Source organism: Saimiri boliviensis, chromosome 15 (genome assembly GCF_048565385.1).
Source record: "Saimiri boliviensis isolate mSaiBol1 chromosome 15, mSaiBol1.pri, whole genome shotgun sequence".
Lineage (NCBI taxonomy): Eukaryota > Metazoa > Chordata > Mammalia > Primates > Cebidae > Saimiri > Saimiri boliviensis.
In genome coordinates, this window is record NC_133463.1 from 44,825,155 (window position 1) to 44,847,104 (window position 21,950).

General features: G+C 42.4%; 1 protein-coding gene across 1 annotated transcript in view; it reads left to right on the forward strand.

Moving 5' to 3' along the window:
* ZNF704 (zinc finger protein 704) overlaps positions 1 to 21,950 on the forward strand; it is a 237,108-nt gene that overhangs the window by 181,153 nt on the left and 34,005 nt on the right. The window contains exons 5-6 of the mRNA XM_039464620.2: positions 16,124 to 16,224; positions 20,826 to 21,093. Of these exons, the coding sequence (XP_039320554.1) occupies positions 16,124 to 16,224; positions 20,826 to 21,093 (369 nt within the window). The remainder of the gene's footprint in view (positions 1 to 16,123; positions 16,225 to 20,825; positions 21,094 to 21,950) is intronic.

Below are 21,950 nucleotides of genomic sequence, written 5' to 3' on the forward strand. Positions count from 1 at the left end.
CAAGCCTATGCAACAGAACAAGACACTGTCTCTACAAAAAAAAATTAGATTTAAAAAAAATTAGCTCAGTATAGTGGCATGTACCTGTAGTCTCATCTACTCAGGAGGCTGAGGTGGGAGGATCACTTGAGTCCAAGAGTTCAAGGCTGCAGTGAGCTATGATCTGGTCACTGCACTCCAGTCTGGGCAACAGACTTGTTGCAAAAAAAAAAAAAAAAAAAAGAAGGAAAAAAAGACATCTAATTAATTGATTTAACAAATTAATTAATTAGACCTTTTATTAATCCAGCAGCTCTGAGTGGTAAGTTTTTCACTTCCACTTTGATATGAGGAAACTGAGGATCAGGGTGATTGATTTTTATGTTTAATTGGCCCCTGTTAGGCAGGTTAGAAAGGAACAGAGCCATCATTCAAACCCAGATCTGCCTGAGCCTCAAGCTCATATTCTTGTCATTCTCTTCAGGTACATTTCAGTTATGTTCACTCATAATTTTTCAAAAACATTTCCATTTCATAGAATAAAGTAATACTACCACTGTACTACCACTAAATCTAGAAGATATTTTGGCATTTTTTAAAATCACTATGTAAATGTTATATATGTTGGTTTTTAAATTTTGCATTGGTAGCTTCATTATTAATGGCTGTTCACAAAGATCCGATATAAAGCCCTGAGGACTGCAGTGCAAACTTTTTCCTCCCCCAGTGCATTTCAAAGAGGAAAACAGAGATGGCATCGATCCAACAATGCCTTCCCTCTGTGCGTCTCTCAGCATCATTCTACCTGTGTAACATGTAGAATGGAGGTGATACAGGCACTGTCTCTGGGTGTGTACATGTGAAAAAGGCTGACATTTTTGTCCAGAAAAGAGGATATTAATGTCATCCCCTGACCTTCCCAGAGGCAGTGGCCTGAAGAGTTGCTGTTTGATTCCCGTCTGTTATGCAAGGGGGCTGGAGTTGTTCTAGCACCCCATGGGTCCTAGACAGGGACACTGAGTCTTCACCTGACCAGGAGGGGAGAGAGGCTGGCACTTGTATCAGTGGGTACCTGCAGGCAGGACAGTGGTGGGGACCTGAAGTCTTTCCCTGTTGCTTCAAGCTTCATAGACTTTCTCCCTGGGGTTCTCTTGAGTGTGTAGTCCAAACACTCAACAGGCATGGCCCAGTGTTGTGACAAGGACTCACAGCACAGGGAACCCCAGTGTTATTTAAGACACATTGATGAAAGCCTGTCACAGTCTTCCATTTCTAATGCAGCCACTGAGCCAAAATTCACACTCTTACATCACAATTATATTGCACTCGTTAGACTCATATGGATGGTCTAAAGGCTTTAACTGAATTAGGGAATAGTCACGTCACCAAACAAAAAGGAAAAAAACTTCCTTTTTTACATTTTTTATTTAAAAAAATTTTTAGGGCTGGGCATGGTGGCTCACGCCTGTAATCCCAGCACTTTGGGAGGCTGAGGCGGGTGGATCATGAGGTCAAGAGATCAAGTCCATCCTGGTCAACATGGTGAATCCCCATCTCTACTAAAAATATTTAAAAAAAAAAATTAGCTGGGCATGGTGGCACGTGCCTGTAATCCCAGCTACTCAGGAGACTGAGGCAGGAGAATTGCCTGAACCCAGGAGGTGGAGGTTGCAGTGAGCCAAGATCGCGCCATTGCACTCTAGCCTGGGTAACGAGCGAAACTCCATCTCAAAAAAAAAAAAAATATATATATATTTATTGTTATTGGAAGAGCACAGGCCCACTCCACAAGAAGCTGGATAGTAGGAAGGAATGAACAAATAAGAATCATGTTTGTCCTTCTTTCTTTATGACTCCTTCCTCTATTCAGACTTTAGATGTCGCCAACGTGAGACCAACAGGATGTGGATGGTAGCCACTAATGTTTAATGCATGGATTTTACACAGACCAAGTTGTTACCTTGGCCTTTTGAATTTAAAGTTACTTTGAATAGTGAAAATAAAAAGAAGGTGAGGCTGGTGCTATTCTTTTTCAAATTTAATAGGTAAACCAATATTTACTGAGCACATATTAGGCAAAATGCTTATAGAATAAGGCATAGTTTTTTTCCGTCAAGGTGTTGAAAGTTGGGTGGCTGGAAATTGATATGTAGAGAGGCAATAATTACAAGTGATAAATGCTGTGTTCATGACGTGGCAAAACACAGTAACTGTAATACGGTTATTTTAGAGATTTTAAAAATTATATTTCAAAAGATTTCTAAGAGTTAATTTGCTTAAACCAGACAATGTATTCTGTCTAGTTGGTAGAACTTTCTGCATTCATCTTATTTTCTTCTCTGTTCCCTCAGTTTCATAATAGCTATTTAAAACCCATTGTGATAGTCACATGTTCTGTGGGTATTGTTTGAGAACCTTCTAGATCAGTTTTTTCCAAACTGCACATCTAAATTCACTAGTGAGTTATGAATCAATTCAATGAGTCACTTTAATCAATAAAACAGAATAGAGTACACTGTCCATAATAAGGATAGATATTGTTTCTTGGTAATTTTGTTTCATTGTATACGTATGTGTATATGCTTTGCAAAATGTATTTCTTATTGTGGTTCATCAAAAAGCTTGGAAGCTTCTGTTCTTTGTTATAAAGAGATAATATGATTTGTGGTAAATTAAGGTGTCCTGATTGGAAATCAAAAGATCCACATTCTTAACTCTTCTCCCCTGAGAACCTAAAAATATCATTTCACCTCTCTGATCTTCTACTTCTTCATATGTAAAACAGGCAAACAGGTATTAACATGTCCCTCTCAGGACAGTCATGAAGATTAAATGTGATCATAAGTGCTGGAATGTGACAACCTTTTAATAGATATTTGAGGACCCTAAACAAAAGGGGAGGGAGCATTGCCTATATCTAACCATGAAGCAATGATCCTGACCTTTCTCATTGTTTTGGAAGCTTCCTTATCTCTTCTCCCACCTCTCCCCAACACAGAGATGGCTCACTCCCACCTCTTGTGGAGATTCATGTTCCACTTACGTAAAGAAGATGATAGTGTGTGGTATACTGTATAGACAAGGCATTCTGTCTTACTATCAGTAGTGAGGACAAAGTATCTGCTGATAATCACTATATTTGCATATTTTGTTACAGTTTACCAAATACTTTTAAATGTAGCATTTCGTGTAATCATCCCTCAAATCTTTAGTCTATTCTTATCCCCACTGTGCCAAGAAGCTCATCGAAGTTCTGTTAATTGTCCAAGGTTGTGTAGCTTATAATGTGGCAGCAATCAGTTTAACTGAAATAGCAGAGGAAATGTTTGAGGCAAGTTATTTCAACAAATCCATATTTCCTTCTGCCCACAGAGGAGAAAAACGTGGAGAGAAAATAATCAGACATAGCTACAGCTATTGACAGGGTGGGAGCAAGGGTGTAGAAAGTTCAGAAAGAAATGGAGAGCAGAGATAGGAACTCCAGGCTTTCTACCTGAGAGCTTCCTTCCCACATGATGTATCCTCACCCTTAAGGGACCTGTAGCAAGGTAGATGAGAATGCGAGAAGGGAAATGAAAAACTTCTCTATCCTAGTTCTGGAGGTCAGCCAGCCAACTTTGTCAAGCCCAGTTCTAGAAGAATTTTTCCTCTGGGATTTCTTTTTTTTTTTTTCTTTTTATTTTATTTTATTTTTCCTCTGGGATTTCAAGACAGACTGACAGAACTTACAAGCTCAGAGGCAAAACCCTGGTTGTGTGAGCCAGGACTCTTGACTTTGGGGAGGTGCAGTTTCTGTCATGACCACAAGGTGATGCAGTGACCCTAAATACAGCCATTCTAGGAGTTCCTGGGAGAAAATGAATTCTATGGAAGGTGGAAGAGTTAACCATCAATTCCACAAGACCGCTACAAAAATCAAGACACGCTGATTAGAAATGATTTCTGTGACCTTTCCCATGCCAGATCCCTGATTCAGTCAGATTCTGGATTCCGTGCATGCCAAAATTGGCATGGCAGCTTTAGGACTTATGTGGCCTTAAGCAGGTCACTTGGCCTCTCTCTGCATCAGTTTCCTCATCTGTAAAATACGGAAAATGGTGGCACCTACTGATGTGGCTGTTGTCTGGAATATATGAGAGGCCCTGTGAAGAGCAATAAATGTTAGCTGCTAAATGTTTGGGGTTTTTGGGGGGGGTGGTTTTGCCCCATTTGGCAACTGCCTGAATGGGAAATTTGAGAAGTCTGGGTGTGGAGAGAAGGGAGTGTTTGCCTCCACCCTCCACCCTGACCCACACTGACCGTGCCAGTGCCACAGTGGCTCAGGATGACTCTGGACCTCCCAGCCACCCTGTGCTCATTTGGGCATGCATTGAGACGCTCCCCTGCAATGCACTGGGTGAGTGCAGAAAAGACAGTAGCAGAAATTTGGGGCATACAAGGAAATCTGACTCAGGACTCTGCATTTCAGAACATTGGCAGCACCTCAGAGGCAATTTCTAAATTCCAGCCTTCATCATTACCACTTATTTCACTGGCATCTTGATGATGAAGTTTTACCTGTGTATTAGGAAGAACCTCAAGTTAGAGAAGAAGGCACTGAGTTAACATAAGATGCTTCAGAAATACTGGTACAGTAGCAAACAATTAATTATGTGCTCCACTCTGCATTTTTAATCTTTCAGAGCCAAAAAGCTATGAATCACTTTAAATTGTGAATGGCTGCTCCAAGAAGAAAACAAACCCGTAAAGCCCTCACGAATAAGCATGTTGCCAGTCTCTCTGCTGACTTAATTCCTAACCCACTAATTTTGAGCAGAGAGAGTGCCTCTTGCAAAAGAGAACGGCTGCTCCAGAAATAGATCCATCTGTTAAAACTGCTGGGGAGGGCGGTGCTAAGAACAGCAGCTTGGATCAACTGCACGGATTTCATGGTGATGGTACAGCTTTGCCAGCCAGGGTAGGGAGCAGCTGATTGGCCTCATAGAGAGAATTCAGGATAAAGGAGGTATCTAGGCAACTTAGTGACCGGATCTTAGCATAACCTGCCATGCAGTATATACGCTCCAGGACATTGGAGTTCGAAGGACTTTAGAAATCTTCTAGCCTAGTCTCAATCTTTCCAAGTTAGAGAACTACTCAATACGTCTAGGAATATCCAGGCATCCCCAAAATGAGATGTACTTTTAGAACATGGATTGAGAAAACAGAATGACTAGGGATTTCTGTTAGTTAATTCAGGAATCTTTGTGTTGTTTGTTGTTGCTGTCATAGAAATCATTTAAAATCAACTTTACTTAGGTATAATTTTCACATAATAAAATGAGCCCATTTTAAGTGTACCATTCAGTGAGTTTTGACTGTCTCTAGCTGAGTAATCACCACTATAACCAAGGCCAGCACTACTCATGCCCACTTCAGTCGAAAGCACCACCAAGCCCCAAACAGGCAACCACTGCTAGAACTTTCATCACTATAGATTAATGCTGCTTGTTGCAGAATTTCAAGTAAATGGAATTATACAGTGTGTATTTTTGTTATAAAAATACCAAATGTTGGCAAAAGGAACTCTTATTTATTGCTGGTAGAAATGTAAAATGGTACAACCACTTTGTAAAACAGTTTGGCAGTTCTTAGAAAGTTAAATATACACTTACCATATGACCCAGCAATTCCACTCTTAGGTATGTATTTACCTAAGAGATAAGCAAACACATGTCCACAAAAAAAACTTGCAGACAAATGTTTGTAGCAGCTTTATTCATTATCACCCCAAACTGGAAACAACCCAAATGCCCATCAACGGGTACCTGGATAAACCAATTGTGGTGTAATCATACAATGGGATACTTCACCATATAAAAGGGAGCAGACTACTGATACACAAAACAGTAGGTGAATCCAAAAAAACATTATGCAGAGGGGAAAAAACGCCAGGCACAAAAGAATACATTCTAGGTTATTCCATTTACAAAAATGTTTTTTTATTTTTGTATTCACTTGTCACCACAGCATCTCTAAACAGCGCATGGAGGTGGGAGGTGTTTCATCTATGCTTGGTGTACACTGAATTCACCTGTTGTTACCTGGTATTAACCCCACACACCTTGAAAATCCAAAACCTCTACTCTCATTCAGTCCTCTCGTTTTACAAGTAAAGAAATCAAGCTCCTAAAAGTAAGGCAACTTGTATACCATGTAACCATGAAGTAGCGTGAGGTAACATGGCTGCTTTCCCAATTACGGAAACAACCAGAACCCCTACCAGCTTCTAGGAAGTTACTAATTTTTAAATCACTAGCACATTTTCTGATCTTTTGGTGCCTGCTGAGGATCTGTGTGGACCTTCTGACCTTGAAAGAGACGTTGGAGCCGCTGCCAAGGTGTGTGGGTTTTCACAACAGGTTGAGGAAGTTTGTATAATGCAGCCAACTCACCTGCACAGAGTAACTCGGCCCTCTCTGTCCCTCAAGGTCCCTGGTCCTCTCTGGAGAGGCTTTGATGTGTAAGCCACTGCCCCTGCCATTCCAGCCACACACACACACACACACACACACACACACACAGAGTCACTGTACAAAAAAAAAAAATACCTGAAGATCCTCTCAAGCCACCTCAGTACATGACGTTAACCCCAGGCTGAGTGATAAAGTGATGTCCATGTGCTTTCTGGAATATAGCTTTAGTTGGACTTACGTGTCATATGCATGTTATACTTCAAAATACTTCAAAAATGTTAGATAATACTTCCAAATCCAGCCATGTTTCCACTCTTTAAACTGAAGCTGACCTTTAGCAGTCACCATATCAATTCTAAGCATCGGTCTAGGTTCTGTCAAGAAAATAGAAGCTACTTCATATATTCCAAGTATGAAACCATTTAAAAACAGGATTGAGGCTTATGATAGGGCAAGCAGAGAGAAAATCAGGGAAACCTTGGCCAAAGTTCTCGGCCAATAGACCCAAGGCAGTTGTTCTTAGAGACAGTTCAGAAGCTGCTGCAAAGGTGAACCATCTCCAGGAAGTTCTCTTCAACCATTACAGCCCACAGCATCAGTGTTGAGTCATTCTAAAGAGTTTGTCTGGAAGCTGCCATGCGTCTCACATCAGGCGTATGTGAGATTCCAGGAGTCTGCTCAAGACTGCGTGGAGCTTCAGCTCCTCCTGGGGTTGTTGCGAATATCAAGTAAGGTAAACGTGGAAACTCCTAGCACAGGGCGAGGCACAGAGTGGTTCCCAATCAACAGTGGCCTGCCTCTGTTCCCTCTGCTTTATGTGAAGAAGACCATTCTGTTAGACTTGAGGTCTTTGCCAACGATGTTCTGCAGAAGTGCTTTCCACGGAGTGAATTTTCAGCTGTTCTCCATGAGCTGGTGGACATTCCAGCTTTGCAAACATCTGTCAGCTCTGCGAGGAGACGCCAGGATAGAAGCACAGATGGGACCGTTCAGACTCGGCTGCTGCGACTCTGCCAGCAGCTTTGCTTGGTTTGGCTTCCTTGGGTGAGCTTGGACCCATGCGGCCATCTGGGCGTTGTTTATTTAGCTATTTTTCCATGTTCTCCTCCTCCCACGGCTTGCTTTTCTTTAGTGCAACAGCAAGTAGTCTGTTTGTAGACAAAGGATTTGTTTCAACTGGATGTAGTTAGGGGATTTTGAAAACTACTAAACTACCATTTAAAGAGCCTCATGCTTTGATGCAAGAATGTCTTTGGCCTGTGTATAGGCAAGTCACTTTACAAAGGTGTAGACAGGGTTAGGAGAAATCAGTAGGAGGTGGTGCAGGACTCAAGGGCCTAACAACTGTGGAAGGCCATTATTAACCCTAACCCCTAGAGCCTGGAGAGGCTCTGCTCTACAAGAGAGGAATTTCTACAATCCAGAAGCTTACCAAAACTCTGGAAATGTAGCTGTTTGAGAGGTTACCCAACAGAAAGGGTAGCTTTTGGAGGAGAGATGTAGCCACTGCCCACCTGTGACCAGGCAGAAGGACAGCCAGAAGGAATCAGTACCCTCCTGCTTTCCAGTCTCTCCTGCTTCCCAGCCTTCTGCCGGTGCCTCTCATTGGCCAAATCCAACCAGAAGTCTATGGGCCAGAGGCCCTGTTAATACAGCCTCCTGGGACCCTGAGCATGGGGCAGAAAAGACACGGTGCAGACCTGTCAGGTCAACTAGGACAGGTCATCAAGTCCCTGAATAGACATGCGACTTTTCTTTTCACATCAAAGAAGCTTTCTTACAACGTCATGTTTAAGGTTAATATTCAGTTATATGGCATAATTTAACCAATCCCTCATTGTCAACCTTGAGGTTATTTAACTTTCATCTAGTCTAAAAATCTGTGTGGTGAATATACATATGTCTTTGCAAATATTTTGAATTGCTGTCTTAGGATAGATTCCTACAAATTAAATTGGCTCAAAGTTATAGGTGTTTCTTAAGTTCTATTGCCTTAAGCTATATTGCTCTCAAATTTAAAGATGGCTCCTATCTGTGCATGCGTAAACTATGAAGGCAGAGCTCTGACAGTCTGGACTAAAATGAGGTAATAAATATGACATGTGATATTCAAAAGGAATGTCAAAAGGAAGAAGTGGAAGAGAAAGCAGAACTTCGTTTTGGGAGTGTCCCCTCCCCTAAAACAGTTGATAGTCTTCCCACCATATGTAATTTTACCAATATGTAAAAATGTTTGAGTCCACATTTTTAACTGCCTTGCAAATCCACAGGAATTTTCTATATCTCCTAAGATGCAACATTGCTTTCTAATCACTTTTGCTAATGACCTGAGTTATTATAAATCAGTAGTTTTTCCTGCAGCACATTTTCCATTTGTTTTCTGGTGAACTCAGACTTTCCTTAGATACCTACCAGTGTAGGGCATGCAAGATCAGAAGAGAAATGTACAATATAAAGTGAAGAGAAAACCCATCTTAGAATTCAGTCCTAAAAATGCAGGGCATCACCATAGACATCCCCTGAGAAGTTAATTTACAGCCAGGTAAGATAAGCAAGTGTTAATCATGCTGAGAAACATTAAATTCTACAGAACAAATCTTTCTGACAAACATTGTTTGAACACAGATGATTCACTAAGTAAATTTTACAAAGTGCTATTTAAATAAATTAAGATATCTCAAATGTGGTTCATCTCTGAGGGTCCCAAAACACAATCTCTCTGTGATCGAACATAACAAATATTTATTGAGCCAGACACTGTGAGGCACTGGGATCCCCAAAGTGCCTCTTGAAAACCCAGCAAAAGAAAAAAAAGAAAGAGGAGACAAAGTTTATCATGTTTCTTAATATCATTACCTAATTTTCTTTGGACAGCAGATTTCTTTGGAGCCCTTAGCAGGGGTTCAAGGAAGGTGTTTGTTTATGTGAGGAGGAAATAAACAATTGCTGTTGGTAGTTATCCTAATTAACGGAGGATAATGGTCAGTTTCCTTGCATTTTGGGGGTTTGACGCCTCCAAAATGTATCGTCTACTTGAAGTAACAGATGAAAACTGTGGAAAGGAGCTAAACCAATGATACTTACTTTTCTATAATCAGGACCTAACTACTTGTCAATTTAAAAAAAAAACAAATGCTTGACATACTATTGCAAGGACAAAGAACAGTAATCTTATAAATAGTACTTGTTATGGCACAAAAATACCACTGTGATTATCATATCCTAAAATAATCAGCAATTTGAGGCCTTAAAAAAGTCCCATGATGTAGGAGGAATTTGGCTTTATATGTCGTACAATACTATTATACTCATTATGAAAGCCTACATCTGACTGACTCATTGGTTAAGAGCCATCAGATGACACCGGATAAGTCTTGTAACTTTCTGGAATCTTGTTTCCCATCATAAATATCAGGAATATGGAAATATCATATGCTTGCCTGTTTCTTTCCCAGTCTCTAAGGCAGGGGTCCCCAGCTCCCAGGCCTGGGACCACTATCAGTCTGCACACAGCCTGTTAGGAACCCAGCCAAACAGGAGGAGGCAAGCCAGCTTTACCACCCAAGCTCCGCCTCCTGTCAGGTCAGCAGCCACATTAGATTCTCACAGGAGTGTGAACCCTATTGTGAACCAGGTTGCACGCTCCTTATGACAATCTTAACTAATGCCTGATGGAGCAGTTTCATCCTGAAACCATCCTCTCCTATCCCGTGCCACAGCCATGGAAAAATTGCCTTCCATGAAACTGGTCCCTGGTGCCAAAAGGGCTGGGGACTGCTGCTGTAAGGCGATTATTTTATCCTTCTCAAGTATCCTCAGACTTCATACACGGCCTTCCCGCTTTGTCCTCAGTTCTGACTGCACTTCTTACCTCACTGAAAAATTTGAAACATTCAAAGAGGAATGCCTTTTCTTCCCCGTCTCCACCAAATTAACTGCATCTGGGCAGGCACCATCTGGTCTCCCTTTTTGAACCATTCTGTCTTGTCCAAGGCAGCCCCTCTCCCTGTTCTGTGGGTATTGGTGCTGCTCTCCTGACCTTCGGAAGTACCTCAACCTGTAGGTAACACCTGCTTCTCTACTGCACCATCAGTTTCCCCATCTTTGCAGTCATTCCTATCAGAATAGAAACTTACCTTAGTATAACTCATCTTTACAAACCCTCCCTTGACTGACTGTTCATAGATCAGCAAAATTTCTAGAAAACTTTGGCAATTACTTGGTTTTCCTAAATCCCACTTACTCTCCGGTCCATGCCAATCTGACTTCCATCCACACCACTCTACGAGACTGCCACCAGCATCCTCCATATGCCAAATCCAAAGAACACTTCCCAGTCCTTGTTCAACACAGTTGATCACATCTTCCTTCCTGAGACACGTTCTTCTCTTTGTGCTTTTAATATCATGATCTCCTGACCACTCCCCTCCGACTGCTCCTTCTCAATCTCCAACATAAAATGTTAGATGCTGCAGTGCACCCTGATCATCTCTAACTGCATTTTCCCCTAGCATCCACACCCAAACTTTAACTGCTTCTTTATCTCCTGACCCCAAATTCATCTCTATCCCTGACTTTCCATGATTCCAGGCTCGCATATCCAGTGTCCTGCTTGCAATGTCCTTTTGATACATATAGTCATCTCAAAACTAACATATCCAAAACAGAACCACAACTCACCCAGTCATTCAAACCTAAAACATGGAAGCCATCTTTAACACCATCTCTTTTATCCTTCCTCACATTCAACACAACAGCAAGTAGTATTGGATCTGTCTCCAGAATATCTTGAATGTGTCTTTTTTCCTCCATCCTCTCTGCCCAAACCCTCTAAGCCACCATTTCCTCTCACCTGCAATGACTTCATGCAGTGACTCCAGGCTGGTGACTTCATTTGCTTTTTATCCCAAAACAGTAATATTAAAAAAAAAAAAAAAAAAAAAAATTAAGTCATGTAGTATCACTGTCTTCCTTCAGTAACTTCTTTTATTTTAGAAGGAAATCCAAATTCCTTACCTTTATCTGCAGAGTCTCACGTGATCTGACCCTGCTTCTCTACCTTATCTCAAATCACTCCCTCCCACATTTCACTCTAAACACACTGTCATTCTTTCTGGCCTCCAACAGCCAAGCTCTTTCTTATCTTCAGGCCTCTGCATTTAACTGCATTCACTATGCCTGGGAAATGCTAAATGTTAGTTGGCTGACTCCGTCTCCAACCTTCAGGTTCTGGCTCAGAAGTCACTTTCTACAGGCCTCATGCTATATCTGAAATTGTCATCACGTATTATAATTTATGTCTCTCCCCTACTAGAATTTCACTTTGAAAGAAACCTTGTTTCTTTTTTTATTCTCTATCCCCAGCACCTAAAATATTCCTTGCTAACTAGATACTGAGTTTAACGAATGAAAGAATGCCATCAGCAAAAAGTTAGGAATGAATCAAAAAGTGTTTTCATCTATCATGACTTCATTTCCAGACAGATACTTGGACTATCTGGTACCTGTATTTTTGCTTGAGTCACTGGTTCTCTTAAGTGGAAGATATTTCTTCCAGTATAGCTTCATCATTTGAAAATGGACAGAAAGCATCCAGAATGTGAGCAGTTGTTCATTAATATTTGCCATAGTTTGATATGGTTCATTTACCTTCACCAAAATTTCATATTGGAATTTGATCCCTGGTAGGGGTGTTGGGAGGTGGATCCTCGTGGGAGGTATTTGGGTCATGGGGGCAGATCACTCTTGAATGGCATGGTGCCATTCTCAGAATGGCTAGAGTTCTCACTATCCTGAGACTGGATTGGATTTTGAGAGAATGGATTAGTTCCCAGGAGAATGGGTTGTTGCTCCTCCATCACCTTTGACCTCCACTGTGATTTAACCCAACACAAAAACTCCCACCAGAACCTGAGCAGGTGTTGGCGCCGTGCTTCATATGCAGCCTGCAGAACCATGAACTAAATCACCCTCTTTTCTTTATAACCAGCATCAGGTATTCTTTTATGGCAACACAAAATGGACTAAGACAATACTGTTAAGTTATATGCTTTAAGTAAAATGATATTTTGAATTCTACAGAATTCCTTCTTGTGAACCTAGCAGGTTTGGAGGTGGGATTTAAACTGCCCCCTTTGTTGCATCTTATACTTCATATGTTTAGATCACTGGCCCAGGGAGGTCAGGGAAGCTGAAGTTTGTGAACTGTCTCCTTGGAATAAACACAGACTCATGAGGATTATGTACTTAAAGTCTCCTAATGATTCATTTGCTTCTCCGTTTCTTCACACCCCTCAAAGAGCTTCAGCCCTAGCTCCATGTAGCTCTGGGTCCTATGCCTAGTACTGCACACTGCAGGGAGAACATCACAGAGCTGGGTGTGTGTGCCCAGGAGCTGCAGAAAAAACAGCTAGGTTGCTATGATGTGAATGCTGGCCACCCAGGTAGAAACTCTGGCGCACAGCAGGCCACTGGGCTCACAAAGCCCATGTGAACATGGTCAGTAATCTGCTCTAGCAGACTGCAGCAATGTGCTGCCATACTTTGTCCTCTGCTTGCCATGCTTAAGGTAACCATTCACCAACACAAGGACACTCTTCAATTCTGGAAGCTCCCAAGTGCCATGTTCAATTCAGAAACCAATGGAAAATCTTCAGCATGAGGTGTCCAGATAAATCATCTGGATACTGATCCCATCAGTAATAGAGGTGAGTTGTCTTCTAAATGTGTGAATGATTGTTTCATAGAACCAAGAGTATGATGGTGTGAACCACAAGTACTTGATGGCATATCTTCTAGCAGACACACAAATCAAGCTACATCAGTTCCATCAGTTCAGAGAAGATGTTGCCACTGCTGTATGTGTTGTCGGGGTGGGCTTACTGTTGGAACAATTCATTTTTCTCACGTCAGTAGCTTAACACAATAAAGGTTTGTTTATTCTCATGTCACAGTCCCGTCAGGTCAGTGGGGGTTCTGAAGGGGGTGGATTTCTTTGCTCCAGACAGGCCTCTGGGGATCCAGGCTTCTTCCTTCTAGTGCAGGGGTTCTTAACCTGGAATCCACAGGTCCCCAAAGGGGTTCACAGAATCCAAGAGGTCAGTGAACCTGCATGGGGGAAAAAGTGTATCTTTGTTTTCACCAACCTTTTAACTGTAATTTAACATTTCCCGTAATTATTTAAGGCATCAAGCCATAATGTTAGCACCACCTGTGACTTTAATACCAATCAAAATCAGATGTTTCATATCACATTACAATTTTAGTAGATATCATGAAATATCATTTATTAATAACACTACTTTAAAATTGTGGTAGTTATTAGGCCCACTTCAAGGTCTTATTATTTACTGCATTAATTAGAGAGTGCATATATTGCCATATTGCAAAACACTTTTTAAATTCAACTGTTACTTTAGATTCAGGGGGTACATGTGCAGGTTTGTTACATGGGTATATTGGGTGATGCTGGGGTTTGGGATACAACTGAGCCTATCACCCAGGTAGTGAACACAATACCCAATAGATCGTTTTTCAACACTTACCCCCTCCCTACTTCCCTCCTCTAGTAGTCCCTAATGGCTGTTATTTCCATCTTTATGTCCATGTGTACCCATTGTTTAATTCCCACTTATAAGAGAGAACACGAAGTATTTCCTTTTCTGTTTCCACATTAATTTACCTAGGATAATGGCCTCTAGCTGCATCCATTTTGCTGCAAAGGACATAATTTCATTATTTTTCTTGGCTATGCAGTACTCTATGATATATGTGTAACACATTTTATCTGTTCATTCCACTGACACCTAGGTCAATTCCATGTCTTTGCTACTGTGAATAATGCTGTGATGAGCATGCAAGTGATGGGTCTTTTTGGTAGAATGATTTATTTTCCTTTGGGTATATACCCAGTAATGGGATTGCTGGGTCAAATGGTAGTTCTATTTTTAGTTCTTTGAGAAATCTCCAGACTGTCTTCCACAATTGCTGAACTAATTTACACTCCCATCAACAGGGTATATCTCATTTCCTGCATCCATTATTTTTGACTTTTTGATGATAGCCATTCTGACTGGTGTGAGATGGTATCTCATTGTGGTTTTGATTTGCATTTCTCTGATGATTAGTGATACTGAGCATTTTTTCCTTTTTTGTTTTTTTGGCCACTTGTATGTCTTCTTTGAGAAGTGTCTGTTCATGTCCTTTGACCACTTTTTAATGGGGTTAAAAAATATTTAATGTTTTTTTCTAGCTGTCTTTATCATTTTATGTATTTTGTTCTAAACATTAAAAAACACTATTCTGAGAAAGATTCATAGGTTTCACAGACTGCCAAAAGGGTTCATGGCAAACAAAAAATCAAGAACTCTGATCTAGTGGTTTTGCTGCCCCTAATTAACCTCTGTGCCCTTTGCATCTAATCATCAGAGCAGGCTGGGGTGACACTGGGAAGCAGTTTATGAGAAAGGCTTAGAAGGAATGTGAGTCGCTTCTCTTCCATCAGCCCTAATTCAGTAACATGATGCCACTTGACTGCAAGGGAGGCTGGGAAACAAGGTCTAGCTGTGTACCCAGCAGGAAAAGGAAATGGGGCTTGGCGAACACATGGAAGTGGCTGTCACCATACCCAAGAGAACAGTCAGCAAAGAGGTGGTATCCCAATGCAAGGGACCTCCCTGGAGAAAACTCACTTTCTATAAAATTTACTCTAGGAAGCATAATCCTAATAATCCAGCAATAGCTGCTGTTGGTTGAATGATTATTCCTGTCAGCATTCTGTTAACTGATTCACTTCCATAATGTCATTTAATCCTCATAATAATGCTGTGAGACAGGTACTATTATTATTCCTACTTTATAAATAAGAGCACTGAGAACTTGTGAAACAAGCCCAAAGTCAGTGCTCTCAATCATGGCATTGAACTGTTTTGGAAAATACTGCCCCAGCCTGAGCAACATGGAAAAACTCTGTCTTTACCAAAAATACAAAAAATTAGCTGGGCATGGTGGCATGTACCTGTTGTCCCAACTACTTGGGAGGCTGAGGTGGGAGGATCGCTTGAGCCCAGGAGAGACGGAGGCTGCAGTGAGCCACAGTTGTGCCACTGCACTTCAGCCTGAGTGACAGAGTGGGACCCCATCTCAAAAAAAAGAAAAAGAAAATACCGATACCCTTGTTGAAGAAGGCTGAATTGTGTACTGGTGAGAGGATGCTTTCTGGAGCCAGAGACCCTGGATTCGTTTTTCAACTTTGCCGGTAGCTGGTTCATTGACCAGATACTTTCTACTGGAGCTTTTTATGCATCTGTAAAATGGAGATTAATATTAGTATCTGTCTTTTAGGATTAAAAGTGATAAAACACTTAAGACCACACCTGGCACATAGTAAGTGCTCAGTGAACGTTATCCACTGCTTTGACAGCCGAAATGGCCCTGTAACTGCCTTCGTGAACATGATCTGAAATATTCCAGCAGAGCTCATTTCTCATGAAGGATATGAGGAAATAACTGAGGTCACCAAGATACTCACAAACCTAGGGGTACCTACAACCGTGTGTTGAGTTATAGTTAAGAGGCTGGGGATTCTATTACTTTTCTAATGAAGGAAAAAATACGTATTGGGATGACAGAAAATGTTGTTAGAAAATAGTTTCCATTTTACTATTACTCTCTCTCTCTCCCCTTTACAGAATTCCATGAAGGTGATGTTCAAATGCCTCTGGAAAAACTGTGGGAAGGTGCTGAGCACCGCGGCAGGTATCCAGAAACACATCCGGACCATCCATCTGGGGTAAGGCAGCCCTCACTTTAGGGATGTGGCCTCTATCTGCTCAGTCTAGGGCTACCCACACTCAGAAATTGCACACCACACTGTGCCTTAAAGGTTCTGGACGCTGGGCTGGCTTTGTCTTCCTAATCTCTGGAGAGATGGCCACTCCAGATGATCTAAGCCAGTATGGCACAGTGGAAAGAACAAGGATTTAACAAATTGGTTCACTTACTGAGTCACTTTAGGCAAGCTGCTACCCTGAGCCCCAGTTCCCTATAGAAATATATAATAATGGCAGCTCTTTAGGGTGAAGTGTGAGCGCCAAAGATAAAGTGTATGTGCGAGAGAACTGTAAAGTATAAAACACTAGGGTAACCTGCAATCTGTGATTGGACTTCAAGGGGTCCTTGAACCCACTGAAATTACCTGTGGAGTCATTTATTTTCCAGTGGAGAGGATTCATGACTTTAAGCATATATAGCCTAAAAAGGATTCAAGAATCATCACACCAATCGATGCTACTGTTCCTATTCTTATGATGCCTGACCATCTGGCTCAATCGCTTTCTATTGCTCAAATAAGTCCTTTGTAAAATCTATACTTTTCCTCATATTATATAACCACCTTCTAAAGCAAAAATAAAATGAAGGTTTAGGAGCCATAGCAGTTACAGGTCACCCCAGGGGGCAGTGGTATTCCTTCAGTCTTGTGCTTTTTCCCTATCTTGTCCAGGGATCTGGGATTTAGAAGGGACGTTGAGAGGCTGTAAGTCACAACCAGTGTTCATAAGGCAAGCACAAATGCACCTCCAGGCTCCCATGTGCTTGGACACAGATGAGTCCTTTCCACAAGATAAATGCAGAGAAATAAGTGCAACAGTCACTTTACCCAGCAAGGGATACATTTAGAAAATGCATCATGCAGGCTGGGCGCGGTGGCTTACGCCTGCAATCTCAGCACTTTGGGAGGCCGAGGCGGGCAGATCACCTGAGGTCAGGAGTTCAAGATCAACCTGACCAACATAGAGAAACCCCATCTGTACTAAAAAATACAAAATTAGCCGAGCGTGGTGGTACAGGCCTGTAGTCCCAGTTACTTGGGAGGCCGAGGCTGGAGAATCACTTGAACCTGGGAGGCAGAGGTTGCAGTGAGCAGAGATCACACCATTGCACTCCAGCCTGGGCAACAGGAACAAAACTCCATCTCAGAAAACAAACAAAAAGAATATGCATCATGCCCAACGAGTGGTATACGCAGAAGGTAAAAATAACTTCTAAGGTGATGTTGCTAATCTACAAGGGTGGCTACACAGTGACCATGGAGAGAAACAGGGATCCGGCTCTCTAATCATCCAGGCCGATGTGTGGGGACACACCAGAGCCTTCCAAAGCATATTACCCATAGGTCACCAGGCACTGGGGAGATGGTCCAGCAAAGCTTCTCTGGCCAGAGTCTACCTTATGTCTAAGAAATACCAATCGAAATACCTGAGGGCAAAACACCCTCCTTCTGGTCCTCACGCCTTCAGGGAAGGAAATCCTGCAGTGTCTCCCCTGAAATCTCATTGTCAAGACAATTCACAATGTAAGCAGCTCAGTTTCTTAAAGGTTTAGAAAGAACTTCTCAAAGCTAGAGGCAGGAGGTAGGGTATTTGTTTTAAAGTCTGTCTTCCCAGAAAATGAGTCCTATTCAGCCCCATCAGAAGCACATGCTGAATATCTGTATTTATAGACCCTGGAAGTGGTATCACAGTAGTCCTGTGAGCTCCTGGGGTGCTCTCACAGTGGGTGAATTCCAAAATGCAGCCACTTTATTCGCTTTTCTAGGATCCCCTTTTTCCTAATGTGCTTTTAGAATTTCCCTGGTGAATTATGGTTGACAGCCTGCCAGGCACCAAACAGGAATGGGCCTGCGTTAGCAGGACTCCAAGGCCAATCTATGTTTATGAAGCCTGGGGCCTGTGCTCTGTCATGCACTAGGGGAGAGAACACACCTTTGCCTTAATCCATGAGCTCAATGATGTGGCTGTAGGGTGATGGGGCATTTTTAATGAGTATTGGCTGGTGAGGAGATGAGGAGGGAAACATGTCTGAGCTGGAAGAAAATAGGCCCTCGCCTCTGATGTATCTGCAGTGCACACCATGCCTGTATAAAAAGCACACCACTTTTCTCTTCAGTCTCACTCCATTCTTCTACACCAGGGGCTGGTCCTGATTTATCCCCACGTGGGACACACAATGTGCCCCAGGCCTGTGTGTCTATTAGGAGCACTTGGCAGCCAGCAGCAACTCAGCCTGCCTTTAACTGGAAAGGAAGTGGGGACAGGAATAGAACAGACACTCGTTCTTCTTCCCACTCTCTGGGGTCTTTAATGGGATGCTGGTCACATGGCCAAGCCCAGACAGACCTGATACAGTGCAAAGACACCTCCTGAGGCACCTCAACCTGGGAGCTCAGGGGAAATGGAGCTGGTCTGGGACAAGCCACTGATTTGAACAAACAGACCTGGGAAGAGGTGAGGTGTAGATTTTTATGTTAGGTTCTCTGCAGAGCTCATTAGTAGGGAAAAGGTATGTTCTGAGTCAGTGATCTGCTGTGGCAATGAGGGGATACCCGCTCTCTGCCCAGCCATCCCAGAAAACCAGGTTTCTAGAGACAAGAAGCACAACTTCTCTATAAACTCACGAATCATCAAATACACGTTTTCTGACATTATGGAGAGTTATTTTATTTTACTCCAAAACTTTCTGTGGAAAAGTACAATGTTCTATGTTTCAGGGAGAGGAACTGTGAGAACACCTAAGAAGCTACTTCTCCTGGTGATGGTGAAAATTGAGACCTTCTAACACAGTTTTGTTTTTGTTTAATAGGCACTTTACATAGTGTTTATATTGTGTCAGTTCCTCTTTTAAGCACCCTGTATTTATTAGCTTAATCATCACAATAATCAAGTACTATAATTAATTATCCCCATTTTATAAGTGGGGAAACTGAGGAACAGGGGCTACATGTAGGCTGCCAAAATCATGCACACAACTAGAATGTGTAGGAGTCAGGGTTTGAACCTAGGAAGTCTAACTCAAAAATCCATTCTCTTTATCACTGTGCTGCAACCACCTCAGCTCCATTCATTCACTCATTCGCTCATTCATTCAGGCAACATTTACTAGGTACCTACCCTCTGCCAAATACACCGATATGTGTGGAGTGACACAGGATGAACAAAACACATCCCTAGAGAATCAGTCATAGTGAGGCGACAAAGAGGTTTAAAAAAATGCAGACAGGTACCCAGTGATTAACAAAAGGAATGAGTAAACACACTTCAGAGGAAGCACAGAGCACTAACAGGAGTGAAGTCCTAACTCCTAACCTTTAGAATACACCTGGGACTTAATGTCTCGGCCTTTGCACCGCTGGCCTGCCCTGCTCCTCTGGAATATTGCTGACCGCAGCTCCTCAGTGGCTCTGCCTTTGCTCTTGTCTGTCTTCTATTTCCCAGACAGTATACAGAGTGATCCTTTTTAAATTAAGTTAGAGTTCTGAAAACCCCCGGTGGCTTCCACCACATTCAAATGCAAGCCAAAGCCATCGCCGTGGGTCACAGGCCCTGGATGACCTTGCCTCTGCCCTGTTCTGACTCTGCCCGTCACTCTCTGGTGTCCCAAGCTCTAGCCTCTGGCCTCTCTGCCAGGCCTGCCTACCTGAGGGCTCTGTGTCACTCCTCCCTGGTGTATCCTCCCCACGGGTGCCACCATGGTCTCTCCCCAGCTTCATCCAGGCAGGTCTCTGCTCAGACAGCGCCTTCTCAGAGAGGCTTCCTCTGGCCACTCTATTTAAAATAGCACTCACCATCACTGATCCTGCTTAACAACTGTTACACTGCTGAGTTTTTCTTTCTAGGACTTAGTAACACCAGATATATTAAATATCTATTTCTTTTTTTAATTTTTTTTAAATTTTTTCATCTCTTTTTATTTTCATAGATTGAAGGGTACACGTGCGGTTTTGTTACCTGGCTATTTTGCACCACAGGGGTGAAGTCTGGGCTTCTAGTCTAACCAGCACCCAAATAGTCAACATGGTGCCCCGTAGGTCATTTCTCATCTCTGCCTCCCTCCCGCTCTCCCCCTTTTGAAGTCTCTAATGTCTATTATTTCACTTTCTATGTCCATGGATATACATTATTTAGCTCCCACTTATTAAATATCTATTTATTTATGGGTTTCTTGTCTGCCTATAAGTTCCCATTATAAGTTCTATCAGGGCAGAGTCTATATTTTCATATTTAATATAATATATATATATATATATATATATATATATATATATGTATGTATTATCAGGAGACCCTGGAATGGTGCCTGAACATAGATTTTCAGTAAATCATTGATGAATAATTGAATGAGTGAATGAATTAATTAATGAATTGCTTTAAGGCATCAAGGAAGGGGTCCCTGGAAGTAGACATTGGTAACTGAGTGCCGCAGGATAAGCAAGAGTTTGCAAGGCAGACAAGAGGGAAGAAAAGAATTCCAGACAGAGGGGAAAAGCATGTGCAAGATTTCAAGACAAGAAAACAGACTGGCTTAGTATGATTGTTTTACTCTCTTTTGCATTAGGCGTGTTGGGGATTCTGACTACAGTGATGGAGAAGAGGATTTTTACTACACTGAGATCAAGCTCAACACAGACTCAGTGGCAGACGGGCTGAGCAGCCTGGCCCCAGTCTCACCTTCCCAGTCCCTGGCTTCGCCTCCTACTTTCCCCATCCCAGACTCAAGCCGAACAGAAACTCCTTGTGCCAAAACGGAGACTAAGTTGATGACGCCCTTGAGCCGCTCAGCTCCCACCACCCTCTACCTCGTGCACACTGACCATGCTTACCAGGTGACTTGCAGGGGACTGTGAGAGCAATCACTTTGACCTTGACCAAAACCAGTGGCCATCTGGCCTATGAGTAAAAGATTACTCAGTGGAAAAACAGCATCACACACAGCAGCCCGGTAGCTTTCTTTCTTTTTTTCTCCCTTTAAAGCCAAGAACTCACACAGATGGGGTCCTATGGTCTAGTCTCAGATTGTTCAGTGCTGCCTGCAGATTCCATCCCATAGAGGCGGTTATGATGATAAAAATCCCTAATGTTACAGAACCCTCAAAATGGTGCCTGACACATTACATAATTATTTTTTTAAATAAGGCCAGGCACAGTGGCTTGTGCCTGTAATCCTAGCGCTTTGGGAGGCCAAGGCAAGTGGATCGCTTGAATTCAGTTCTAGATCAGCCTGGGAAACATGGTGAGACCCCATATCTACAAAAAAATACAAAAATTAGCCAGGCAAGGTGGCACATCCCTGTAGTCCCAGCTATTTGGGAGGCTTAGGTGGGAGGATCACCTGAGCCCAGGAGGGTTGAAGCTGCAGTGAGCTGTGACCACTGCACTCCACTGCACTCCAGCCTGGGTGACAGAGTAAGACCCTGTCTCAAAAAAATAAAAAGCAAGCAAGCATTGGAAAGCTTTGGCACAATGGCAGAATCATACTCCAAATCTGGGACTTCATGCCCTGCCTTCTAAATGGATAATTAAGCATCTTAGAGTAGTGGTTCTCAGTATTCTGCAAATCAACAGTGCCAGCATCACCTGGGAACTTGTTAGAAATGTAAATTCTTGGGACCACCCCTCACCCTCTTCTGTGTGTCCCCCCCACCGCCCGCCCCACCAACCCTGTGTTCTGTTTTAACAGGCC